The sequence below is a fragment of the Podarcis melisellensis genome (genome assembly GCF_964234715.1).
Source record: "Podarcis melisellensis genome assembly, chromosome: 9".
Lineage (NCBI taxonomy): Eukaryota > Metazoa > Chordata > Lepidosauria > Squamata > Lacertidae > Podarcis > Podarcis melisellensis.
Genome location: NC_138541.1, coordinates 56,626,132 through 56,653,967, shown reverse-complemented (window position 1 = coordinate 56,653,967; position 27,836 = coordinate 56,626,132). Strand labels below are relative to the sequence as shown.

At 46.3% G+C, this 27,836-nt stretch overlaps 1 protein-coding gene across 9 annotated transcripts in view; it reads left to right on the top strand.

The window, feature by feature from the left end:
* Positions 1-27,836, top strand: part of APBB2 (amyloid beta precursor protein binding family B member 2) — a 169,954-nt gene that overhangs the window by 65,862 nt on the left and 76,256 nt on the right. For 6 of the 9 annotated variants that reach the window (XM_081924468.1, XM_081924469.1, XM_081924470.1 and 3 more), the window contains exons 3-4: positions 107-217; positions 13,207-14,031. In XM_081924468.1, coding sequence (XP_081780594.1) covers positions 172-217; positions 13,207-14,031 — 871 coding nt within the window. In that variant the 5' untranslated portion in view covers positions 107-171. Of the gene's footprint in view, positions 1-106; positions 222-7,123; positions 7,193-13,206; positions 14,032-27,836 lie in introns of all 9 variants that reach the window. The other 3 variants (XM_081924472.1, XM_081924471.1, XM_081924475.1) reach the window with 3 other exon arrangements.

The following is a 27,836-nucleotide window of genomic DNA, read 5'->3' as shown; positions in this document are numbered from 1 at the left end:
AACACCCGGTGGAGAGGGGTCATTAGCATTTTAATGAGAACAATACATGCGTTGTACTAAATCCTTTGCCTTCTGTTTCTTCTTCTCTTTCCTTCTCTTCCTCCAGTAAAACAATTCTGCCGAGCGCTTTGGAAATAGCTGACGACACGGGATAATGTGCTGAGTGGCACTATGGGCAGGCGATACCCAGGGGCTCACTATCGTCAGAGCAATTCATGTATGTATGTGGATTTTCTCCCTACCTGTAAATTTGAAAGCAAAGCAAAACTTGGCAGCATCTCCTGGCTGACTTCCTGCTTTTCTGATTGCACTGCCCCCCCCCCGCTGTTGCTATAGCCTTAGTGAATTTTGGGGGGCCAAATTTTCCAAGTTTAAAAGTGCAAAGCGGGTAGAGGTTTTATAATCTCTGCCAATGGGAGAGCAAAGCGCTTGCTGTGTACTAGTTGCCAATGTCACCGTTTGAAATTCTCAGGAAACTTTGATAAGACTGCATGGTTGGAATCAGGTGCACTAAATTTTCATGCCATGTTTTCTCTTGCATGCTGTGGCGTACATCAGTCTGTCCATACCCTTGCCTAAGCAGATTTGGCTCCGCAGCTTGGGAGGGGAAGGCGTTTCCGTAGGCCCTGAGACCAGCAAAATGTCCACTATACCCCTAACATCAATGAGATAATGATAATGATAATAATAATAATAATAATAATAATAATAATAATAATAATAATAATAATAATTTATTATTTATACCCCACCCATCTGGGTAAGTTTCCCCAGCCACTCTGGGCAGCTCCCAATCAAGTGTTAAAAAAAGCATCATTAAATATTAAAAACTTCCCTAAACAGGGCTGCCTTCAGATGTCTTTTAAAGATAGGATAGCTGCTTATTCCCTTCACATCTGAAGGGAGGGAGTTCCACGGGGGGGGCGGGCGGGCGCCACTACCAAGAAGGCCCTCTGTCTGGTGCCCTGTAACCTCACTTCTCGCAATGAGGGAACCGCCAGAAGGCCCTCGGCGCTGGACCTTAGTGTCCGGCCAGAACGATGACAGTCAGGGGGCCCTTTACCTTTACTTTAAGATACACCCACATAACCTCTGTTCTCCATAAGCCGTGCCCCTGATCTAGCTGAGACATATTTTGTGTTTAGTTACCCCTTTCCAGTGTAAACTCGTTGCTTTCTTATTTCTTGTGTCTGTCTTGCTGAAAGGCAGTTCAGGTAATAACACCGCAGCTGACCTGGGTCTCGCGTCAAGGTCAGTTTTCCGTAAAAGGTTCAAAGACCTCTTTAAAGTTTGCAGCCTGTCCCTTTCATCTCCTTGAAATGGCAGGTGACAAGTGGCTATCCCTGTGGCTACTTTACTGCCAGTGATAATCCTTGAGCCTTAAGGCTTGCTATATTCCAAGCTATGTCAAATAATCTTCTCAAGAGGCAGTACATGAAAAGTTCCTTGCGACTTCCCCCCTTTCCGAAAAGCCTCTCTTGAGTTAAGTCTTGGTATTTTTTTGTTTATGCCCTAAGCTACCATTATAATGCCATCTACCTTTTCTTCCCTTTACTGTATAGTGTTCTTAGGATCATGGAATCATAGATTCATAGAACTGTAGAGTTGAGAGGGACCGCGAGAGTCATTTAGTTGAGTCCGTTGCAATGCAGGAATCTCAACTAAAGCAATACAGGACAGGTGGCCATTCAATTTCTGCTTAAAAACCCCCAAGGAAGGAAAATCCACTACCTTCCGAGGAAGTCTGTTCCACAGTCAAGCAGCACTTATTTCAGAATTCACCTCTTCTGTATGTTCAGAATTTCCATTTTGTATTATTATGTAGATGAAATCTAAATCCTTGCATGCAGGCAATTTAATTATTACTGTGATATGAATAGCGGGGGGAAGTAAAAGCAGATGCAGATAGGGAAATTTAGCAAAGTTTTTCTTTTTGCTGTAGCAAGGCTTCTTCTCCATTACATATACACTGTTACAGTGATGCCAATGCTGCTTCAGGTCTAGAAGAAGACTAGAGTTTGGATTTGAAATTCTGCTTTAACACTACCCTAAGGAGTCTCAAAGCAGCTGACAATCTCCTTTCCCTTCCTCCCCCACAACAAACACTCTGTGAGGTGAGTGAGGCTGAGAGGCTTCAGAGAAGTGTGACTAGCCCAAGGTCACCCAGCAGCTGCATGTGGAGGAGCGGGGAAGCGAACCCGGTTCACCAGATTAGGAGACTACGGCTCTTAACCACTACACCACACTGGCTCGCTCTAGTAGCACAGTAGCAGTAAAGGAAAGTTGCTCTATGTTTGAAACCAGCTACTCAGAGTCTGCTACCTGTTTGCTGCTGCGGGCAATTCTGGGTCAAGAGCAGTCCCCTTCGGACTTTGCTTACCACCCCATGGTCAGATGCTACCGCAGTGGAAGTAGAAGCAGTGGTGGAAGATGAACCAAACACTGGAACCTGCGGAGGGGAGTGTAAGAAAACTGAATGGCAGTAGCCAGAGGGCGTTACAGTGGTGCCTCGCAAGACGAAATTAATTCGTTCCGCAAGTCCCTTCGTCTTGCGAGTTTTTCGTCTTGCGATGCACGGTTTTCCATAGGAATGCATTGAAAATCAATTAATGCGTTCCTATGGAAAACGCCTTCCCCCGACCTCTTCTGGCGGGCGGCATTTTAAAATCGCCCGGGACAGCGGAGGACTTCTCCGCTGTCCGGGGCGATTTAAAAGCCCCTGGGAAGGCAGGCAGGGGGGACAAAGGCTTTCTCGCCCCGCCGCTCGGCTTCGGGACATCGTTCCGATGCCGGGCGGCGGGGGGAGGCTTTCTCGCCCGGCCGCCCGGCTTCGGGACATCGTTCCGATGCCGGGCGGCGGGGGGAGGCTTTCCCGCCCGGCCGCCCGGCTTCGGGACATCGTTCCGATGCCGGGCGGCTGGGGGAGGCGTTCCTGCCCCACCGCCCGGCATCGGGACGATGCCCCGATGCCGGGCGGCGGGGGGAGGCGTTCCTGCCCCACCGCCCGGCATCGGGACGATGCCCCGAAGCCGGGCGGCTGGGGGAGGCGTTCCTGCCCCACCGCCCGGCATCGGGACGATGCCCCGATGCCGGGCGGCGGGGGGAGGCTTTCCCGCCCGGCCGCCCGGCTTCGGGACATGGTTCCGATGCCAGGCGGCGGGGGGAGGCTTTCCCGCCCCGTCGCCCGGCATCGGGACATGGTTCCGATGCCGGGCGGTGGGGGGAGGCGTTCCTGCCCCACCGCCCGGCATCGGAACGATGCCCCGAAGCCGGGCGGCTGGGGGAGGCGTTCCTGCCCCACCGCCCGGCATCGGGACGATGCCCCGAAGCCGGGCGGCGGGGGGAGGCGTTCCTGCCCCACCGCCCGGCATCGGGACGATGCCCCGAAGCCGGGCGGCGGGGGGAGGCTTTCCCGCCCGGCCGCCCGGCTTCGGGACATCGTTCCGATGCCGGGCGGCTGGGGGAGGCGTTCCTGCCCCACCGCCCGGCATCGGGACGATGCCCCTAAGCCGGGCGGCGGGGGGAGGCTTTCCCGCCCCGTCGCCCGGCATCGGGACATGGTTCCGATGCCGGGCGGCGGGGGGAGGCTTTCTCGCCCCGTCGCCCGGCATCGGGACATGGTTCCGATGCCAGGCGGCGGGGGGAGGCTTTCTCGCCCCGTCGCCCGGCATCGGGACGATGCCCCGAAGCCGGGCGGCGGGGGGAGGCTTTCCCGCCCCGTCGCCCGGCATCGGGACATGGTTCCGATGCCAGGCGGCGGGGGGAGGCTTTCCCGCCCCGTCGCCCGGCATCGGGACATGGTTCCGATGCCGGGCGGCGGGGGGAGGCTTTCTCGCCCCGTCGCCCGGCATCGGGACATGGTTCCGATGCCAGGCGGCGGGGGGAGGCGTTCCTGCCCCGCCGCCCGGCATCGGGACGATGCCCCGATGCCGGGCGGCGGGGGGAGGCTTCAAAAGCCGTCCGGGGGCTTTTAAATCGCCCCGGACAGTCCCGGGGCGATTTAAAAGCCCCCGGTTAGGCAGGCAGGGGGGGCAAAGACTTTTGCCCCCCGCCCGCCTTGGGAAGAGGTCCAGAGGGCGTTACAGTGGTGCCTCGCAAGACGAAATTAATTCGTTCCGCAAGTCCCTTCGTCTTGCGAGTTTTTCGTCTTGCGATGCACGGTTTTCCATAGGAATGCATTGAAAATCAATTAATGCGTTCCTATGGAAAACGCCTTCCCCCGACCTCTTCTGGCGGGCGGCATTTTAAAATCGCCCGGGACAGCGGAGGACTTCTCCGCTGTCCGGGGCGATTTAAAAGCCCCTGGGAAGGCAGGCAGGGGGGACAAAGGCTTTCTCGCCCCGCCGCTCGGCTTCGGGACATCGTTCCGATGCCGGGCGGCGGGGGGAGGCTTTCTCGCCCGGCCGCCCGGCTTCGGGACATCGTTCCGATGCCGGGCGGCGGGGGGAGGCTTTCCCGCCCGGCCGCCCGGCTTCGGGACATCGTTCCGATGCCGGGCGGCTGGGGGAGGCGTTCCTGCCCCACCGCCCGGCATCGGGACGATGCCCCGATGCCGGGCGGCGGGGGGAGGCGTTCCTGCCCCACCGCCCGGCATCGGGACGATGCCCCGAAGCCGGGCGGCTGGGGGAGGCGTTCCTGCCCCACCGCCCGGCATCGGGACGATGCCCCGATGCCGGGCGGCGGGGGGAGGCTTTCCCGCCCGGCCGCCCGGCTTCGGGACATCGTTCCGATGCCGGGCGGCTGGGGGAGGCGTTCCTGCCCCACCGCCCGGCATCGGGACGATGCCCCGATGCCGGGCGGCGGGGGGAGGCTTTCCCGCCCGGCCGCCCGGCTTCGGGACATGGTTCCGATGCCAGGCGGCGGGGGGAGGCTTTCCCGCCCCGTCGCCCGGCATCGGGACATGGTTCCGATGCCGGGCGGTGGGGGGAGGCGTTCCTGCCCCACCGCCCGGCATCGGAACGATGCCCCGAAGCCGGGCGGCTGGGGGAGGCGTTCCTGCCCCACCGCCCGGCATCGGGACGATGCCCCGAAGCCGGGCGGCGGGGGGAGGCGTTCCTGCCCCACCGCCCGGCATCGGGACGATGCCCCGAAGCCGGGCGGCGGGGGGAGGCTTTCCCGCCCGGCCGCCCGGCTTCGGGACATCGTTCCGATGCCGGGCGGCTGGGGGAGGCGTTCCTGCCCCACCGCCCGGCATCGGGACGATGCCCCTAAGCCGGGCGGCGGGGGGAGGCTTTCCCGCCCCGTCGCCCGGCATCGGGACATGGTTCCGATGCCGGGCGGCGGGGGGAGGCTTTCTCGCCCCGTCGCCCGGCATCGGGACATGGTTCCGATGCCAGGCGGCGGGGGGAGGCTTTCTCGCCCCGTCGCCCGGCATCGGGACGATGCCCCGAAGCCGGGCGGCGGGGGGAGGCTTTCCCGCCCCGTCGCCCGGCATCGGGACATGGTTCCGATGCCAGGCGGCGGGGGGAGGCTTTCCCGCCCCGTCGCCCGGCATCGGGACATGGTTCCGATGCCAGGCGGCGGGGGGAGGCGTTCCTGCCCCGCCGCCCGGCATCGGGACGATGCCCCGATGCCGGGCGGCGGGGGGAGGCTTCAAAAGCCGTCCGGGGGCTTTTAAATCGCCCCGGACAGTCCCGGGGCGATTTAAAAGCCCCCGGTTAGGCAGGCAGGGGGGGCAAAGACTTTTGCCCCCCGCCCGCCTTGGGAAGAGGTCCAGGACCTCTTCCCAAGGCGGGCGGGGGGGCAAAAGTCTTTGCCCCCCCTGCCTGCTTTCAAAAGCCGTCCGGGATAGCGGGAAGCGCTTCCCTGCTATCCCGGACCGCTTTTAAAATGCTGGCGGTGGGGAGCAAAGCCTTTCGCCCCCGCCGGCCTTCCTGGACCTCTTCTGAAGTCCGGAGGGGGGGAAAAGGCTTTGCTCCCCACCGCCAGCATTTAAAAAAAGGTCCCCGAGATTTCCCTATGGGCTTTCGTCTTGCGATGCAAGCCCATAGGGAAAATCGTCTAGCGAAGCGTCGCAAAACCCGAAAAACCCTTTCGTCTTGCGGGTTTTTCGTCTTGTGAGGCATTCGTCTTGCGGGGCACCACTGTATGAGGAATGGAGGCATGCAGTGGTACTTCGTTCACGTCACAGTCGCAGGTTACCATGTAAAAAAGACAAATAAAAGAATATCTGCTTCTGCTACTGGCACCTGAGTGTAAGATCCTCTCGGTGTCTTTTAAATCTGCCACCTGTGCAGAAAACCTAAATGCTCAAAAAAGGAATAAAACCTCAGCTTCATAAGCTTTCCAGTGGAAGGGAAAGAGCTGAAATTTTTGAATTTTAGCTCGTGTAGTAAGGTTGTTGGCATCAACCAGCAGTAATATATATTGGTTATACTTCACAAGCTGTAACCTTTCTTCTGTTCGGTGTGATAATGCCCTCTCATCGTTTTATAGCTGGCTGTGGGATATGTTGCTTTCCAGGAGGGGAATTGGTGAAAAATATTCTGATGTACTGAGAACTTGAAGCTTGAGAGAGTTTCAAATAGAAGACCTAATAAATTCTCTTCTTCTTAGATGTCTGCTATGAGCAGGCTTTGTGCTCTCTATAATTTAGTCCAACTTCAGCAAATTCTGCATGCCAGAAAATCCACCTTGCTTGTGTTAAGATTTTTCTCCCTTCAATTTGTTTGTGAAGAACTGAGCTTAGAGGGCCACCAAGAATGCTTTATGTTTACGTTTGCTTGGCAAATATAATTTATTTTAAGAATTAGCATTAGAGAGAGATGCTTTGCAACATAAAAGAGCAAGACCGAGAACGCTTCTGCTACAGAGAAGGCATCTAGCAGCCGAAAATCATGACTTATTCTCCACTAGCACAACGCAATATTTTGACACTGTTACAGTAAATTTTCCTTAAAATATGGAATGCAATTGGGAGTTAACTCTGGGAAATTCCACCTTTCTGAAATGTACATGGAGAATTTTTTCCCTTTTAAACATTGCTAGTGATATAGATTCTGCCCCCTGCTTCTGTATTTGCAATAATTAATTTTACTGAATAATTTGTCCAGCGCTGTTCTGCACTGGCTTTGTTTTGTGGCTTTCTTTGTTTTTAATTTCTTAAAATGATCCCTCTTTTCAGATTTCAAATAATAATCTATTTCCTGATCCATTGCTGAAGCCCAGTGATCCATGTCAGAAGTACCTCCAGGTCAGATGCCCTTTCAGATATTTTAATATTGTACGCATAGAATTTCTTTCTCTCCTTCTGGGCCCATGGTCTTGCATTTATGATTTTAAAAATATATTCATTCTTTCTCTTTCCCTTTCCCTCGCTCTTCTGGTGTTTTCTTTTCTTTAAAACAACACAACCAGTTTTTCAAAGCCAGTACTTGCCAATTTCTTATCCATTGTTTAAAAGAATTGGGAGCAGGTTGCGGGATCAAGCAGAGACTTCCCTTTCTCAGCGCTCGGCTTGGCCCAACTGCAGTTAACCGTGCAGCTGATGTAACAGGTAACTGTAGATGGAACTATGCATTTCACTCGACAAAAGTGTGTTTCGAAGCCCATATATGTCAAGATAACTTGAGTACAAGGCCAGAATGGGCATTTATAGGGAGGCAACTGGTGGGCTGGAGTGAGAATGAAGGCTCAGCAGGCACCAGAAGAACTGATTCTGTATCCCCTTCTGCATCTTTCAATGCTTGGAGATTCTGTAATACTCCAGTGAAGTGGTCCTGCGTAAAGCACTGTTGTGGTGTTAGTGACTAGGACCCTGGTCCGAATCGCACCTCTGCCATGAACTCACTGGGTGCCCTTTTTCTTTTTCTTCTCCCTCTCCCTCTCCTCCCTCTCCTTCCTCCTCCAGCCTACAATCTCCCATGCTGAGATAATACTGTAGAGTTGTCATATATAGGAGTGTCTTGAATGTTCCACAGTGAGATATAAATATTCAGCAAAATGGAGGATGAAGTGATATTTCAGTCGGTAGAGCACAACGCTCTTAATCTCAGGCTTATGGGCCTGAGCCCCACATTGGGCAACAGATTCCTGCATTGCAAGGGGTTGACCTAGATGACCCTTGTGGTCTCTTCCAATTCTACAAGCTTTATAGGGCAGAATCAGTACATTAGATCAAGTTCCTGCTTATTCTCCACCCTCTTGATTTTTTTTTCAAAAGATGGGACACTTGCTCCATCATCTGGTCTTGGCACTTAGAAAAGAGATTCTGACCAAACATCAGGAAGAACATTATGACAGTAAGAGCTGTTTGACAGTGGAACAGACTGCCACAAGAAGTGGTGGACTCTGACCTTCCTTGGAGGTTTTCAAGCAGAGGTTGGATGGTCATGTATGATTTAGTTGAGATTCCCACACTACAATTGTACAATAAATCTCCCTTCATCCAAAGGAAATGCTTCCTAGGCATGGCTAATTATAGTCTTGTTCATGGGTAGGCAAACTAAGGCCCAGGGGCTGGATCCAGCCCAATCGCCTTCTAAATCCGGCCCGCGGACGGTCCAGAAATCAGCATGTTTTTACATGAATAGAGTGTGTCCTTTTATTTAAAATGCATCTCTGGGTTATTTGTGGGGCAAAGCAATTTGTTCATATTTCCCCCCCCAAAAAATATAGTCTGGCTCCGCACAAGGTCTGAAGGACGGTGGACCAGCCCCCTGCTGAAAAAGTTTGCTGACCCCTGGTAGTTGTACCTATACTGTCCTTATTAACTTAATAACATTGATTTGTTCAATTGTTTTAGTTTTTCATTAGCAGTACTGAGAGAGTAAGTAATGGCCTGTCTACCTCTCTTTAAAGTTCCTGTCAAGGCACTCGGAATTATTCTCCTTGAAGCACAAATTTATGTAGCATTTATTTTGAGGATGCTGTCAGGAGGTTCGCAAGATTACTGCCCCGGGAGCATAATTTGGATCAATAAGAATGTGCAGGAGTCAGGCACAATGTACACCTCGGGCATCTCTTTGACTTGCTAGGTTTTAAGCTTTTGTAAGAGAACCATCTTCCTGGTTTGATTCTTTGTGTTTCCATGTGGTCCACTCAGCTCTCCTTGCAGCTGAATCAGAAGTGAGCAAGGAAGATGAGAAATTCTGCTGTGAAAAAAAGCAGTGTCTCTAACCATCAGTTTTAGAATATGATTTGGGCTATGCAGCACAGAAGATTCACTCCTCAGATAGGGTCGATTTTACGGAGTTCAGCCTCAGGTGATTTCTCCTTAACTCACCAAACTTTTTCATTTTTCTTCTCCTTCTCTACCTTTGTCTTTCAGGGGCACGTGGGGTTTTGTCACTGCTTTCTTTTGTTAATAATGGATTAGAAAATCGGAAAGTGGACTACAGCACTGATGTGAAAGCCCTTGACTGATACAGGGTCTTCCTGGCCATAAATCTTGATTATCTTGAACCCTTAGGCACTGTTACACAGAAATATAAGCTTCCATCTTTTTATTAAGCTGTGCAAGGCGGTAAGAAAATTAGCAGCCCTAACATTGGTGAAGTTAGGTGATATTAGACTCTGGACTTCATGGTCTTTGAGATCGTGTGCGTGTCTTTAGATGGCAATACGTATCACTTCACATTTTAAAAAATATGGTAGGCAGCTGTCATTTGTTTGGGGGTCCCGAACATCTCCCCCAAAGTCCTGCCTCAATGGCCCCACTATGTCCTGTAGCCTTCCAACGTGCTTTCCAATATTCTGCAGATGAAAATACGGACAGTGTGGTAGGATGTATGCAGAAAGGCTAAAACCAACAATGTGGTGAATATGTACAGACAGGGCAGTTCTTAAATTGTCATTTGAGGTACTAATTCCACTGGCACAAATCCATTTCAGGCACTATGTACATTTTCAGGTCAACAGTAATGCCAGAAGGAAGAAGTCAATGTAGAAAAAGGTGTAAGAAGCTTTATAGGGTTGAATCGGTACATTAGATCAAGTGAAGTCCAATTGCGGCTACACAGTGGAACGTGGGAAGGGACATAGGTCTGTGGTGGACCACATACTTTGCATGCAGATGATCCTGTATTCAAGCCTTGGCATCTCTGGTACACCTGGGAAATACTCCTGTCAGTCAGTGTGAACAATACTAGCTATACAGATCAGTGGTCAGGCTCAGTAAAAGGCAGGTTCACATGTTCCTAAATGCCTGAAATTTAGTTAGTTTTTACAGCATCCACATATCAGTGCCTTCTAACATAATAAATCCAAAGGATGTGTTAAAGAATAGAAGCCTGGTATATTATACCGTGATTTCCTCGGTGCATCAGGACATAATATTCTGTCACAATTTATTTGCTAAATAAGTTTGTGTGTGTGTGTGAGAGAGAGAGAGAGAACTGATAAAGAGTGAGGAACAGAGAAATCAAAGTAGGGAGGAGGAGAATATAGACAGCATCCCCATTATTGGCTTTGACAACTGGAGTGTGTCTTGATGCTGAATTAGTGTTCCCGGTATCAAAGCTGTAATGAAAGAGAAAACAAAGAGGTAGACAGCTGAAGTGATTCTCAAAGGTTTTTCAAAGGAGAGGTCCATGAAATCAGAAACTTTATCAAGCAGATCAGACAGTCTAGCATTTTTCTTGCTTCTCTCTCCCCCTCCCCGCTTGTTTTCAACATTGCATAACCCTAAAATGAATGAGCCATCTGCTTCATGCAAATCTGTTTTGACAAACAGGAGAGTGCTAGCTATGATCTGCACTGACCAGCACCAGACTATTTATTCAGCTGGATGTGTTTGCCCGTCCCTGCCCCTGTTTTAATTAAACATTTCTATAATCACTTAGATAATATATTATAATAATTTATTATTTATACCCCGCCCATCTGGCTGGGTTTTCCCAGCCACTCTGGTTTGGTTTTTTCAAAAAAAAATTCGTTGATTTCCACAAAATTATAAACAAACAAATAAACAAACAAACATAAATCATAAACCTTATTTAAATTACACTTATTAACATTGTTAAGTGACTTCCTCGCTTCCCCTTGGTTGAATTTCAATGCATATCCTTTTAACAGTTTTCCAAATCATAGTTCTTATAAATTTAACTTGAACATTGACATCCTTAAATCTTTTCATTTTGAAATTAAACATATTACTTCATCACTTAACTTATATAAAATCCTAAGCCAATCAAGTATCTGCAAGCTGTTTCCAATTAGTTTACCTTAACATATTTAACTAAATAATCATTAAATTTTGTCCATTCTTCCTTGTATTCCTCCTCCTTCTGGTCGCGGACTCTTCCAGTTAGGTCAGCTAGTTCCGAAAACTCCATCATCTTCATCTGCCATTCTTCCACTGTAGGTAGTTCTTGCGTTTTCCACTTTTTAGCTATTAAAATTCTCACAGCAGTTGTGGCATACAAAAATAAATCAACATCTTCCCAGCCCCTCTGGGCGGCTTCCAACCGAATATTAAAAACAATACAGCATCAGACATTAAAAACTTCCCTACATAGGTATCTCTTTTCTTATTCAGCAAACAGAAGCCCAAGAACCAGAACCGCTCCATATGTCTGCATGGCACCCCGGGTTTATTAGTGTTTTGCCATGACAAGCAAAGTATGAAAGAAGAGCATGCATCTCAAAATACTTGGGGATATGTTGTAAACACCTACTGGAGAGAGCTAGGATTGGTTCTGAATTCCTGGCACGTGGCCATTATGTGATAGAGATTCACATTTCCCATTCACGCTTCCTAAAGCCACTGAAGTCTCACGCAGAATTTAGCCCTGTGTGTTTGCTGTAGGAAACTGCAGTGAAAACAATGGTATATCTGCAGTGCCATGTGAAAAACAATTATACCCCGTTTTGTTCTTTAGTGATACCGAAATGCCACTGAAGCTCCTTTCCTATTGACCAAGTCAGTGGCAGTCTTGATTTTTGTACCTTAACTGAAAAGTCAAAATAGCACCCAGAGAGTGTTAAGAGGACGAATATGAAGACGTTTGGTCATTTTTTTTCTGATGACTGATGTTCAGAAGTTGTCAATTTAGCGTACACCACTTCTTCCATTTCATGTTCCTGAAACACCACAACCCACTTTCTTTTCCTTCCCTTCTTAGTATCTCCCCCACCCCACTTTATAAATGTTACTCCCATTTTTATAGAGTTACCACCTCTTTTTCTTTATTTGTGATGAATTGGGAGGAGGGGGACAACTGTTAATTTTAAAAAGTGATAGGGACCGGAGTGATGAAAAGCAGTCCCCTTCTGCTTGCAATCTGCTGGCCACAGCATTACCACTCAGTGGTGGTGGTTTATGTGCCTTTAAAGGGAAATTAGGCAAATCTGTGGAGGATGGGTCGGTTAACAGCTCTTGAACCATGAATGTTATATGCAGACTTCCACAGTCCTGGAAGTTATATTTCTGAATGTCTGGGGATAAAAAATGAGAGAAGACACTTCTTTTCATGCCCTGCTTGTAGGTTTCTCTGGTTGTCCACTCTTGGAAGGAGGGTTCTAGATAGGCCCTCAGTATGATTGAACAAAGCTTTTCCCTTAAATATAATCATAAAGGAAAAGTTCTGAGGGCCTACCAAGAACCCTCTTTCTATTCTGCCCTTCATAGTAACAGACAAAATCAATACCAGCTCTCCCCAATTTAGAAGGCCATATATTGTTCTTAAATACACCTTAACCCAGGGCAGTGCCTTGTCAGTCTCCACCAATGCACTCTTATTTTAGTATTGTTACACTGCAAAACTGGGTGGAAAAGCAGAAATCAGAAAGGCTACGGTGAGATTTTGCCATGTTCTTCCCCTACGCAGAATGCATGAACCAGGGGAGGGAAACTTCTGGGCCTCCAGATGGGGTGGGCCAGGAATCCAGCTCCCATCAATCCCAGCCAGCATGGCCAATGGTCCGGGATGAAGAGAGCTGTTGTCCAAACAACATCTGGAACCACAAGTTTCCCACCCCTGGCATAAACCTTTCAATTTCGCTGCTCAGTTGTATGAAGCTTTGGAGAGTTGGCATACCTGGTTGCGCCTAGGGACCATGAAGGAGAGCTGTATTGAATGAGCTCACTAAAACCCTTACCCCTCCTCTGGTTATCTGCGACCTGCCATTAAATTCAAGATATTGTTGCTTATTCCATGGGTGGATATGCATGCAGGCTTTTCAATCCTGTTTCCAAGCACACTTAACACCTGTTGATTATTATGCTTAAGGATACCTCATGAGTGTTTGTTTCTTCTACTTCCCCAGTTGACTCCGGTGTGGAAACCTTGGCAGGGTTTATGGCAAGCAACAGCGCGACGGACATTGTGAATCGGAACGGTCCTGCCACTCCGCCCAACACGCTCCACCTGCGCTCCTCTCACAACGAGCTGCTGAATGCCGAAATCAAGCACACAGAAGTCAAGAACAGCACCCCTCCAAAATGCAGGAAAAAATACGCACTGACTAACATCCAGACAGCCATGGGCCTTTCGGATCCTGCTGCGCAGCCCCTGCTGGACAACAATTCTTCCAACATAAAGCTGGTGAAGAATGGGGAGAACCAGCTTAGGAAAGCAGCGGAGCAGGGGCAGCAGGATCCTAACAAGAACCTGACCGCTCCTACCACTACCGCAGGCATCAACATAACTTCTGAGAAGTTGGAGGGGAAGGAGCCAAACCAGGAGGATTCCTCAGGCAGCGAAATACTACCCACACAACGCCGGAGAACCAAGAGCTTCCTAAATTACTATGCAGACCTTGAGACATCGGCAAGGGACGTTGAGCAGAATTTGGGGAACAGCCAAGTGGCAGGGGAGGAGAAACTGTCCTCGCAGTGCAATAGCCAGGCATCCACAGTGATTGTTAACGGGGACGGCTTGCTTCGGAAACAAAACAAGCCAGCGAGTCCGGAAGATGGACAGGTAGCCACCGTATCGTCGAGCCCGGAAACGAAAAAGGATAATCCTAAAACTGGTGCCAAAACAGACTGTGCGCTACATAGGATTCAGAACCTGGCTCCGAGCGACGAAGACTCTAGTTGGACAACGCTGTCTCAGGATAGTGCATCTCCCAGTTCCCCAGATGAAACAGGTACAGATGCTTCTTTTGTATGTTGTGGGTGTGTGGGAAAGCAAAATGGTATGCGCTTGAGTAAATCCTTGCAAAGAGTGAAGTTTAGGCCAGTATATCAGTTGGCCTCAAGGAATGCAGCTGAGATTGCAAATTTTGCCGAGCTTAAGTTTTTATCTTTATAGCGGGACTTTCTACCCTTTAGCGATGCAATGACTCACCTTAAGAAAAGTTTAATTCTTTTGGTCATATAAATGGCTGTGATAAAACTAAAGAAAGTTCAGCTAGCCTGTTAATAATGATCAAATGACAGTGTTACTGATTCTGTCCAGTTGCTACACGAAATTGTTGTTTTAAAACTCGGAGCTTTTATCCCCTGGTACTTTCTGCTTTGCATTTAAATGTAAATTGCGGCAGCTCAATCCTAATCACATTTATTTTCAGAATGTGGCTTTGAGTTCGGTGGGACTTTGCTTCCTGATAAGTATTTTTAGGGTGGAGCTTTGAACTGTTACGGAACTGACAATCAATAATATTCAATAGGCAAAGCGGTGCTGCAGTAATACATAGGATTGCATCCAATTCTGGCTTTCTGCTAATGGAAACACTTCCACAAGAGGGGGTATCTGATATTTGTAAAGTCCTACTATGCAGACTTCTAACTCCTGAGGTTTGTGGGATCCTCTGGAACAGAATGGGATATGGCATAAAGGGCTTCTGCAGTTGTTTGGGGTACAAGGATTGTTTAGAATCCGCTAGTCTATTTATACATTTTAAAGTCACACTGTTAGCTTTCCTGTCTATATCATCTGAAGATAGTGAATTACAGACAATAGAAAGTGGACGGGTTCTCCCCCCCCCCCAGCTTTTACTTGTCAAACTCATGAGTGTTTGTAGTGATGGAACCAGACAAATAGTTATCGCAGGGACAAGTGATACTTTTAGTTTTATGGTTTGTTTGTAACCCATGTGATGGCACGTCCACACAGCAAGCTGTTGGTGTGAAAAGCCTCTCCAACATGATGGTGGCCATTTTGGCTATGCCAACATGCTGCCATTTCCCCCCATTGAGTTATGTTGGTGTGATTCAAATGACAACAGCTGCATTTGGAGAAACAGGGTCTCAACAGCTTGGTGTACGATAATGCTCCTGTGTAGTTATGTTTCAAACGTTGCCCGTCTCACTGATTCGGCCCTTGGCGTTTGTTCTGCATAGATGAGGTATAAGCAGCCACAGGATTGACTCCAACCCAGAGGGCGATCTAGCGAAAGCCTTCCCTTCTTGGGTTGTTTTCTCCTTGTTCCATCTTTTTGTCTCCTCTCCATACCCCATATCTTAGTGTTGCTGCCTGCTATTAACCTGGTTATTTATCAGGTCTTGCCCAAATCACCCACTGCTGCTACTCATGCCCTGCTTCTCCCTTTCTTCCCTCTCCACTTACTCTTCCAAACCTTTTGCATCCCTTCTCTTAAATCCTCTGCTGCGCCTCTATATCCCAGAGGTGCTGGGCTCTGGCCCCAGCCCAAGTATCTGTTGCTAAGGAAAAGGAGAAGAAAGAGAAGGCAATCATAATTCAGACCACACTTTTAAAAACATGGTTTTCAGGTTTCCCCAAAGCTATGAAACAAGACATTGAAATATGAGTGAATTTGGCCTGATAAATCTATGCTTCAGCATTTTTTTTAAAGCAGCATAGAATTCCTGCCAAAATTGTCTACTTGATATATGCTCCTAAGTGGATACTTAAATCTGTAAAAAGAAGGGAAGGGGCTGCCATTCCTCCCAGTGGAATGGAATCCAGCAGCTGCTAGTCTATCTAGCAAATTTAGAGTGCGTCAGTGTGTTAAAAACTGTGCTTCTGCATAATGTTGCATTAATGCGCAAGCAATCTAATTCCAATGGCTATATGCAAAGAGGATGCCCAATCCTGGGGCAAACCTATAGCCTTATTTCCTTTCCTGAATAGCAATGTTAGGCACGTAAAAGATAAAGCTATGACAGTACATCAGGTAAGTAGCCTCAAAATTGACGCACATGTGAGGGAAACTGGAATTACAGGTGTCATTCCTAGTGAGATAGAGTGTTGATTGGGATTGCCTTGTTTTTGCAACCCTCTGACTTACCCCACATAGATTTCCACCCCACCCCACCCATGAACTCCAACTGAAATATGTCACAAAATATATATTTCAGATGAAATAATGAAGTGTGGGGACAAGAAGCATGAGGCCCCTGTGTGTTCTGTTCTCCTTGCACCTGTGTCCTTCCAGAAGGCATTGTAGGAAACGGAACCATTGACAGAGGCATTATCAGATGATAAATTGATCGCTTGACAGGTTTGCCCCTATTGATGCTGAGAACAAAGCATCCTTGGAACAAGTGCTGTGATGCAGACATCTGTATTGTCTGGTGGTTGTGTTTATTGTGTTTATTTGTTTAATTTAGTTGTTCAGTTTATATCCTGCCCTTCCTCAGTTCCGTTGATTGCAGAACTGGTTACGTCTTAGCAGACATTTTATACAATAAAATGTAAATAACTGCTATCCTCTAGCATACAGCAAATGCCAATAGAATGGTCACATTCACACACAATATATTTATAAAGCACTATTATGCCACTTCAACAATCTCAGAGGTTTCTGGGAACTGTAGTTTGTTTAAGGGGGCTGGGAATGGTAGCTGAGCATCCTTAAAAGCTACAGTTCCCAGGATTCTCCATGACTGGCACAAGAGTGGTTTAAATGTATCATGTGGATAAGATTACAGCAGCTCTGCAGATAATTCACTCATCCCCCTGCCAAAAGCCTGGGTGAAAAGATTAATGAATAGCAAAAAAACAAATAATGGCAAATGTGGTCATAAACAGGAATTGGTCCCAATCTTTAGGTAAAGGTAAAGGTACCCCTGCCCGTATGGGCCAGTCTTGACAGACTCTGGGGTTGTGCGCCCATCTCACTTAAGAGGCCAGGGGCCAGCGCTGTCCGGAGACACTTCCGGGTCACGTGGCCAGCGTGACAAAGCTGCATCTGGCGAACCAGAGCCGCACACGGAAACGCCGTTTACCTTCCCGCTGGTAAGCGGTCCCTATTTATCTACTTGCACCCGGAGGTGCTTTCGAACTGCTAGGTTGGCAGGCGCTGGGACCGAGCAGCGGGAGCGCACCCTGCCGCAGGGATTCGAACCGCCGACCTTTCAATTGGCAAGTCCTAGGTGCTGAGTATAACTAATAAATATGAGGTCAACAGATTAAATGGCCCCAGGTGGTAGGTACAAAGAAAAGGAAAGAGAACAAATAAATGATGCAACAGTCGCATCTTTAAAAGTCAGGTGACACTGCAGAATAGTTTATCTGAGGTGGCATATGTCAAAGCACCTTTCAATGTTCCCTAGAATATCCTGAGCTCCCTTCCTCACCCTTTTCACTTTACTAGTATCTTCCTTGACTTTTGAGTTCCAAAATGTCCCCTTAAAATGTGGCTTTCCAAAATTTCCCTCTTCCCCAGCGTAGGAGACCACACCTTTGGTACGTTAAAAATGGCTTACTTACAAACTGTTCAAAGGCCAGATTCATATGCTTCAGAAAAGGTTTCACAGGCAGTAGAACTGAGCTTGGTGGTGAAAGTTCCTAAATGATTGGTTTAGGAACTTGAGTCACTGGTGAGAGCCATGCAGTTTGAGCTGGAGCAACTAGCTCAAACCTCGTCACATGCTGAGCTTCTCAGGTAGCCTGGGAAGTACAAAGGTTTGATGATCTAGTTCCTCCCAAGGTGAGGGGGAAGTAAGGTAAAGGTAAAGGGCCCCTGGACGGTTAAGTCCAGTCAAAGGCGACTATGGAGTTGCAGCGCTCATCTCGCTTCAGGCTGAGGGAGTCTGTGTTTGTCCACATGCAGCTTTCCGGGTCATGATACCAGCATGACTAAACCGCTTCTGGAGCACCGGACCACCGTGACGGAAACCAGAGTGCACGGAAACGCCGTTCACCTTCCCGCCACAGTACCTATTTATCTACAGTGGTACCTTGGTTTACAACCATAATCCGTTCTGGAGGTCCGGTTGTAAACCAAAACAGGTTGTAACCCAAGGCGCACTTTCGCCAATGGGGCCTCCCCCCAAAATGTGTTGTAATCCAAAAAAAGGGGGGTTGTAAGCCAAAACGGTTATAATCCAAAGCGGTTGCAAACCAAGGTACCACTGTACTTGCATATTGTCCAGTTTCCTTAATATTTTGTACACCTTGGTCACAATTTCTGTTGGACTGGATGTAGATGGAACAATGCAATGAAATCCTTGTGTTCCCTTGATAACTTTCATTCTTTCAAAGTGTCATTTTAGGAAGAACTTTCTTCTTTTTCTGTATTCCTCATTTGTTGAAAATAAGAACTGGATAGAAGGGATTTTATCTTGGCACCAGGTTAACAGTTCCAGCAGTGTAATAATTTTGTGTGATATGTATTTTGTTGTAATGTTCATGAAATGAAGTAGTAAAGAATTCTTTCAAAGCGTTAATTCTATCATGCAAGCTATCACTCTGCTTTGGAACACCTTTTTAAAAGAAAAGCCTGACTAGCTTTTCAGACACCTTTTAATTGAATAACTTTCAAAAGAAATGTCTGAAGTAACTGATATTATAGTTAAGTCTTTTTATTCCATTACATTTTACTCCAAGAAGACCCATTATCCTAAAAAGAAACCAATAAAGCAGACGTGTATGTACAATTTTTTTATATATCCCATTGAGATCCCAAGATGAAATTTAGCAGGTATTATTTAATATTTCTGTTAAATAAGCAATACATTTTTTGAAAAATCTAAATCATATTAATTTTTTTTTAAATTTGATTTTGTAGCTTAAATGTAAAATTTAAAGTAAGTACATCATGTGACATATCATATTAAAGCCCATGAAGTTCTGAAGGGATTGGTGTTTTTAGTTTTGACGTATCTCAGTTCTGGCCTGAGCTACTAAGGTTTTTGTGTAGTACAGCACAGCTAAAATTGTCATTTTTTTCAGACCCTCATAACTCACAAACGGAATGAAATAAATAATTAAAATTTTAGATTTAAACTTAGTTTTGATTATTCAGCAAGTGTACAAAATATTAGGAAAATTGGATGACATGAGGTAGATAAGTTGGATCACTTGGTATGATATGATCCTGGTGGGTATGATATGATCCCTGATGGGACAAACAACGGTTCACCCCGTTGCACAGTTTCAAACCTCCAACCTTCCTATCGGCAAGCCCAAGAGGCTCAGTGGTTTAGACCACAGCGCCACCCTCGTCTCTGAGAGGAAGTAGACTTAGCTAAGCCTGGCAGGACAGTTTACTCTATGGTATTAACTCCTTCGTGTGTTATTTAGACTTAACCATGTTGGTTATTTGAGACTGGTTTTCCTAAAGTTTTGTCTTGCTTGAAGCTATTGGCTGATCTAGTCTGATGGATTATATTAGTAATATTAATATTAATAAATTGCCTTATTATTAACTGTTCACCCCAGGGTGAACAATCTTTCAAAACAGAACATTAAAATCCAAAATTAAAATCACAGGAATAAGTTGGCTCCCTAAATACATGCATCTTAAGTGTCAAAGTCCAGGGTAAAGTCTTAGGACTTTGCAGTCAGGAGTGTAATGCCCCTCTTGCGGCCATTGTCTTAGCTGTTTTAATATCATAGAGAGGTTGATGTGACAGAGGGGTGTCAGCCCATAGCAAGGGGGCCTGAGTATTAAAGGACAGTGATATGGGCTGGGTCAGGGCTTTTGGAGCCTTGTAAAAGTTTCCACATTAGTGGAATCCATCCCATGACTCCATCTCAGGACTCCATCTAATTAGTTTTAGAAGGTCTAGAATTCTGTACTAAAATCATTTGGACATGAACGTCCTGGAGGCAGTATAGACTAGAGCATCAATCAATGTTACTGAACATATGTATTTCAGTGAGACTGACATTTCTGAAACCCTTAACGGGATTTCAGCCTTGAAATGTAGTGTTGTTTTGAGAAAAATTGGGGCAACGATGGGGATAGTGGGCAAAATGCTCAGCCTATAGATTTAAGATATTCTGTGTAACAACATTTTTATCATTCCATTAATTTGGGGAAACAGAAAAAAATATGCCTCATTTCAGTATACGAGCAAAGATACCCAGAGTTTCAAAAAAACAACAGCAGAAATTTCCCATTCAGTTTTTAATTGGATTTTACTACTATTCCACAGAGATATCTTTTTTTAAAAAAAAGCCATTTCCCTGGTCATTTTGGCTGACACGATTCTTGGCTTTGCTTAAATTATTGATTACAGCAGGGGGGAGGGACTTCCTGATGAGAGCAGCACTCTCCCTAATAGAAGCCTCTCACTAAATCAATTTCTACCATTGCTGCAATGCACCTTCGGGGAGTTGAAGGTTAGGAGCTTCAAGAAGAATTTCTTTTTTTGCCTTCAAGGAGTGGATCTTTGCAATAAATTTTACTGAACTCTTCCTTTTTTTGTGTGTGGCTTTCATGTTTGTAAAAGCAGCCAGGAACAAGACATTTTAATGAATTTTTGGAGGTGGAAGGAGGGTTCTGGCATCCGTGCGCAGATGAGCTGATTAAATCGTGATGTGATTGATGCCTGTAGGCTGTGGGGTCTTGAAAGCTTGTCACTTTGAGCAAAATCAGTCAAGAAATACTTGAGCGTCTGGCAATCTGGCAATCGGTTCAGTATTGTGTGCACCCACCGCTATAATTCCTTTACAGCTGTCTTGGTTTCTGCCGTCTTGGGGAAGGTAGTCATTTATATGGGCAACATGTGGCATTTCCACTCTGAAATCTACGGGCTGCCAGGTGGCCTTCCTTTCACCCACCCCAAACTTCATTCCTTGTTAGACTAATTAAATAAATGTCGCCTACGTAGCGGTAGGTCCCCCAGCCCAGCCCCATTCAGCTGGCAGACAGATCTGGAGGCTTTGCAAAGAGGGCGAGCACGAGCGAACATGAAGCTGTTAGAACATGTGCAGAACAAACTTAAAGGATGCTGGTGGCAGATCAGCTAAGGCTGAACTGCAGAGGAGGAGGAGCGAGCAAATGTGAGTAGCGAGAAATCATATATGTTATTTTTTCCCCAGCTTGTCTATGCAAGCTGCCTATTTCTGTATACAGATGTTTAGCAGCTGTTGTCATTGGGGAACATGGGGGTACTTTTAAGTCCTGTTTGCATGTTGTCTGTACCAATTGCAGAGAGAGCTTATCCACTAAGACTGGAGTAATCATCACAGTATGAACTTTGTGTTCTGCTGTTAGCTGGCGAATCGAGTGATTAAGTTAGAAAGCTGTGATCTGCAAAGCTTGAACATTTTCACACTGGTTCTGGATTCCAGATTCCCTTGGACTCCTCGCCTCCTGGTTTTCTTTGACATGCCCCTAATCTCTTCCCTGTGTCTGCTTTAAACACAGTCTTGGTCTTCTCTAATCATGTTCTTCAACTTCAGGGTAAAGCAACTTTTTTCTATAATGGAAGGTTGGTTTTGAACTAATACTCATTTGTTTGGCAGTGTCTAATTGGTTTCTGGCAGTTAATGGGGAATCATTTTCCAGCTCATTTTTAGAGGGGTCACTATTGTTTCACGCTGTGGGTTAATCACCAGGACAGTTAAATAAATCAAAGTTAGAAGCCATTGTTAATTCAGTGAACAGAAACTGATTTATAAATCAGTTACATATTTTTATTCAGCTAGAATATAAATATTTTTAAAATATATTTTGCAAAGCTTAGTGAGCTCACCTGGCTCACATGGTTTGTGTGATATTTCAGAAAAAAAGCCAATAATATACTGTTAAAATGTGGAAGGTACAATACAACATTATTTACTATCAATTGGAGAATATCTCCTTATTCAGGGTTGACCAGTTGGTATAATTGCATTCATTGTGCATTAGCATAGGAATCTGGTGCCTGCAACTTAAAGCTTCAGGCTGCCTCATGTATTGTCATTCTACAGACAATTGATGAAGAGCATTGTCTTGCTTAATTGAATTCCAAAGCAATCAACTTTTTTTGTGGGGGTGGTGGAGAGAAATGGGAGGCTTTTTTAAAAAAAAGAACCAAGATTTTGCTGCTAGAAGACATAGATTTTTAATGACAATATCCAAAGATGTTTTTACATTACAATATTAGCCACAGTAGTTGTAAGGTTTATACAGCCAGCCAATGAATAGGAAAGGATAATCATCTACTGCAGCTTTCCCAAACCTGGTACCTTACAGATGTTTTGGATTGCAACTATCATAAGCCCCAGCCTGGCCCAATGGTCAGGCACAATGGGAACCCTTCCCTTTTGTGCATAACGAGGGCTCACAATCCTAATAAAGCCCCAATCTGAGATGGTGGAATTATTGGATTGTAGAGTTGGAAGGGATCACGAGGGTCATCTAGTCCAGCCCTCTAAAATGCAGGAATGTCAACCGATCATGGACCGAATGGGTTCATTTGAGCAATGTGTCACTGTGACCATTTTACATTAAGTAGACAATTCCGTAAGTATTGCACACCACTGATGGCATTATAAATACTGAAATGTAAGTATCACAAAGGCAGTCTACTGCTTGTGCATCTGTTCTCGGAATACAATATTTGTTGTGAAATTGTGATATAAAGTGTCAGGTAAGATATCGTACCTTGTTTAAGGGCAGATGGGACAGAGAGGCATTATTGGGTCAAGACCTGCAGTTTTGGCAAATGAGTTGGCTGATTGTGCATGCATGTTAGTTAATAAAGCACTCGGATATTCAGTGGTTCAGAACAGGCAGTTTTGTCACCAAGACTGAGGGAGTGCAGGTTTGGAATTTCTAAATTTTCAGTTTGTCAGCAGACTTTGTAACGTAGAGCAGGACTCTGCCAGGGCAGCAAAACACCAACCAAAAATAATAAATTCTTTTTTAAAATGGGAATATTAAAATGCTTTATTAATGGTAACTAAGCTTGATGGTGAATTTTGAGTGAATCATAGGAGAGAAGCGACAGGAGGGCGACTTCTCTAATGTCTCTGCACATTACTGTAAATGGACTGTCCGAGCAGTCCGGTTTTTTATTCATCCATCAGCCAGATTACATCTTGGCACCACTTTTGTTTGCCCAGCAACAGCAGGCTTTAATTAGCGGGATGGATCGGATAAGTTAAAAAACAACCAAAAACCTGTTTGCAAAAATCTACAGTTTTATCAACAATGCAGCAATTCCTCTGTTGTGCACTTTCACTTTATAAAACTTTTGCTTCTTCATATTTGGTTTTATGATGATATACTGCTTCCCCATTACCTTTCCTTCCCTCCCCATTACTTATTTGGTTACAAAGCCAGGCTTCATTTGGAGCATGGCGAATTGCCATTTGATGGCTGCATAATATTTGCTTGGCTGGCTGTGAGCTGATGTTCCCTACGATTTCCTGAAGCACATACCTAGGTTAGATTGCCTGGTAGATACCTAGCCTGCAAGCACCATGGTGGCTAAAAAATTTTTTTAGAACACTTTTCAAATAATTTATTGCATCGTACCTTGAACAGCAAATTCAGAGCATCCCTTTAAGATTTTGATGCATTTGTTTCTATAAATTAAAACTAGCCTCAAAATTCATGCTTTTGAATTATGGTGCTGGAGGAGACTCTTGAGAGTCCCATGGACTGCAAGAAGATCAAACCTCTCCATACTGAAGGAAATCAACCCTGAGTGCTCACTGGAAGGACAGATTGTGAAGCTGAGGCTCCAGTACTTTGGCCACCTCATGAGAAGAGAAGACTCCCTGGAGAAGACCCTGATGTTGGGAAAGATGGAGGGCACAAGGAGAAGGGGACAGCAGAGGACGAGATGGTTGGATAGTGTTTTCGAGGTTACCAGCATGAGTTTGACCAAACTGCGGGAGGCAGTGGAGGACAGAGGTGCCTGGCGTTCTCTGGTCCATGGGGTCACGAAGAGTCGGACACGACTAAACAACAACAACAAGCCTCAAAATTGCCTTGATAGCATGCTGCATTAGTTTTGTTGTTGTTTAGTCGTGTCTGACTCTTCGTGACCCCATGGACCAGAGCACGCCAGGCACTCCTGTCTTCCGCTGCCTCCCGCAGCTTGGTCAAACTCATGCTGGTAGCTTCGAGAACACTATCCCACCATCTCGTCCTCTGTCGTCCCCGTCTCCTTGTGCCCTCCATCTTTCCCAACATCAGGGTCTTTTCCAGGGAGTCTTCTCTTCTCATGAGGTGGCCAAAGTACTGGAGCCTCAGCTTCAGGATCTGTCCTTCCCGTGAGCACTCAGGGCTGATTTCCTTAAGAATGGATAGGTTTGATCTTCTTGCAGCCCATGAGAATTAGTTAGCTGAATTAGTTAAAAAGATAAAGGTAAAGAGACCCCTGACCATTAGGTCCAGTCGCGGACGACTCTGGGGTTGTGGTGCTCATCTCGCTTTATTGGCCGAGGGAGCCGGCGTACAGCTTCCGGGTCATGTGGCCAGCATGACTAAGCCGCTTTTGGCAAACCAGACCAGCGCACGGAAATGCCGTTTACCTTCCCGCCGAAGCGATACCTATTTATCTACTTGCACTTTGACCTGCTTTCGAACTGCTAGGTTGGCAGGAGCAGGGAACGAGCAACGGGAGCTCACCCAGTCACGGGGATTCGAACCGCCGACCTTCTTATTGGCAAGTCCTAGGCTCTGTGGTTTAACCCACAGCGCCACCCGCGTCCAGTTGAATTAGTTAGCTTCCAGGAAAAAGCAAGTGAACTGCCACAGGGCTCTGTCACCCAGCACAGTGCCTAGTTAAGTGGTAGTTGTAATAAAGAACTTGTATTGGTAAGTAGTTTTTCCTTTCCTCCCCAATTTGCCTTTTATTAATGAATCCAACACCTATAAAGACATGCTTCAAGGCCAGTTTCCCCAACTGGCTGATCCCAAATCTGCAAAGGACAACAAGCTCCAAGCTTCTAGGCTTAATTGACTAATGGTGCAAGCCTAACCATGTCTACTGCAAAGGAAGTCTGGTTGAATTTACACCCAGGTAAATGGGGTTAGGATTGCAGCCTAGGGGTTCCAAAGAAAAAGCCTATGTATGGGATCATCATTTTGGAAAACAGGGGCATTTCCCCATTAAGATGTGGGTCAGAACTCATGCAGCCTGGTGAATTGTTTTCCATTAAGGTTCTGATCCAGATGTTAATACAATATGGGGATGCTGATTTTTAGCCTAGTAATTTTCTAAAATCATAAGTGCAGCTGATTAAAACTTCCACAAATGGGAAGACCAGACTGAAGAGTTTGGACTAAATACCACAATGGGTGGTATTCAACAAAGCTTAACCTCTTGAAAGTAATGAACCTAAGTTAGTCGTGTTCTTTAATATCATTGAATCTCCTCTGAGTAAAACTTAGTTGAATGCCACCTACAATTTATTTTGTGGATTCGTTTCTCAGTTGCATCATTGGTTTTATTTCTTGATATTTACTAATAAAGCTACCTTTTTAATTTAAATACTTTAAAGCCCTGTTTTTTGTGCAAGCATGATAAAAACCTCACATGGCCAGATGCTCAAGTATTGCCGTGTGGACATAGCAGTTTGAAACCATACCAGCTCGAGTAGATAAATAGGTACCGCAACGGCGGGAAGGTAAACAGCATTTCTGTGAGCTCTGGCCCTCACCACGGTGTTCTGTGCACCAGAAGTGGTTTAGCCATGCTGGCCACATGACCTGGAAATGCTGTCTGCGGGCAAAGGCTGGCTCCCTCAACCTGAAAGCGGAGATGAGCGCCACACCCCATAGTCGCCTTTGACTGGACTTAACCTTCCAGAGGTCCTTTACCTTTACCTATCTGTGTTGGGATGACCATTCACCCAGCAAAGCATCCGGGGGGACAAAGGTGGGGGATACTCCCAAGCTCTAAAGCAGAGCCTTTTGTACACTCTCTCTTCCCAAGGCCAATTCCTTTCTACCTCTGAGTAGGAAACAGTAGTATGCTTTTCCCTCTGATAAATCCCAGAGGAGATTTTTTTCAGAATCTGCAAAGCCCTGTGCGAAAGGTCTCACAAATAAGTTCCTAATACCCTTAATTTTTGTAAATAAAACATGGGTTTGATCCATCACTTGTAGGAACACAGGAAGTTGTCAGAGCTCCAGTTCAGTATTGCTTATACAATGGTACCTGGGGTTACATACGCTTCAGGTTACAGACGCTTCTGGTTACAGACTCCGCCAACCCAGAAATAGTACCTCGGGTTAATAACTTTGCTTCAGGTTGGGAACAGAAATTGTACTCCGGCGGCGCAGCGGCAGCGGGAGGCCCCATTAGCTAAAGTGGTACCTCAGGTTAAGAACAGTTTCAGGTTAAGAACGGACCTCCAGAACAAATTAAGTTATTAACCCGAGGTACCACAGTACCAGGGGAACCTCTCTGTCTGGCACTTGGGACTCTCCCCAGGACACCTCTGACCTCCCCTGCTCAACACAACCTCAAGTGCTTTTCCTTCTGCATGTGTCCTTGAACTGTGAAAATGTCTGTGGCATGCCTGGGTTAGATGTGTGAGTGTGTGTGTGCGCGCGCGCGCGTGTAAATCTATGGCTTTTGCATGGCTAGAATGTCACCCACTGTATAAAAAGGTAAGAACTGCATCTGTTGCTCTGGCCCTGTTCATCACTTTCATGCGGCCCTCGAAAGGTAACGTATGATAGAATATGGCCCTCGCACTGGAAGAGGTTCCCTTCCCCTGATCTATATTGACTCAGAATGATACAGGTTTGACTAATACATTTCTGTGTGTGAAAAAGTAAGACTTTTTGAGCACATAAATACAATATTGTCCAATGAAGGAGCACTTTATCATTCTAAAAGTCATTGTTTTTAGCTGTTTTTGGAACAGCTTAGTTCCTGAATGTTTTGGCTCCCGAACACAGCAAACCCGGAAGTGACTGTTCCGGTTTGCGAACTATTTTTGGAAGCCGAACGTCCAATGGGGCTTCTGGAGCTTCCAATTGGCTGCAGGAGCTTCTTGCAGCCAATCAGAAGCCGCGCTTTGGTTTTCAAAGGTTTAGGAATTCGAACGGACTTCCGAAACGGATTCTGTTCTATTTCCAAGGTACTGCTGTGTATAAATAGTGTTATCTGTGGAGCAAAACTTGTTGCAGATGGCAAAGGAAGGTTTTTGAAAGAGTTTGACATGAACCGCAGTAGCCTTTTTAAAAAGTGTAGTGCTCAATGCCACCTGGTGGACAGCAAACAAAAGACAAGTTTGAAAATAATTGTTGGAAAAAGGAAATGCTCATGTTGCAGGTTCTTGAATGATCTGTGGAGTCATTTCTGATTTCCCCCCTTTTTATTAATGTAATCCATAGAAACATACAAAGTACAGAATGTAACACATAATAAAGTTTAGGACATAAATAAAACTCGAGTCAAGACACAGCAAAAATCACACAATAACCTCTACCAAGTATAGTTGAAAAAACAAATATTGCTATAGTTTTAAATGTTACTACTGCAAAAACAGACAACTGTGAGTTCTACAAAGTAGCATTATGGGGATTTTTTTCACTCCAGAGATTAATGAATAAGGTTGCTAATTAAACTGTGCTCAAATGCTCATTAAATTACATACAGTGGAACCTCGGGTTGCGAACGTAATCTGTGCGAGAGGCAGGTTCACAACCCGCAGCGCCGCATCCTCACATGTGGGTCGCTATTCAGTGCTTCTGCGCATGCGCTAAGCACGATTTAGCACTTCTGCGCATCCAAAACCCAGAAGTAACCAGTTCCGGTACTTCTGGGTTCGGCATGGTGCGCAACCCAAAAACGCGTAACCTGA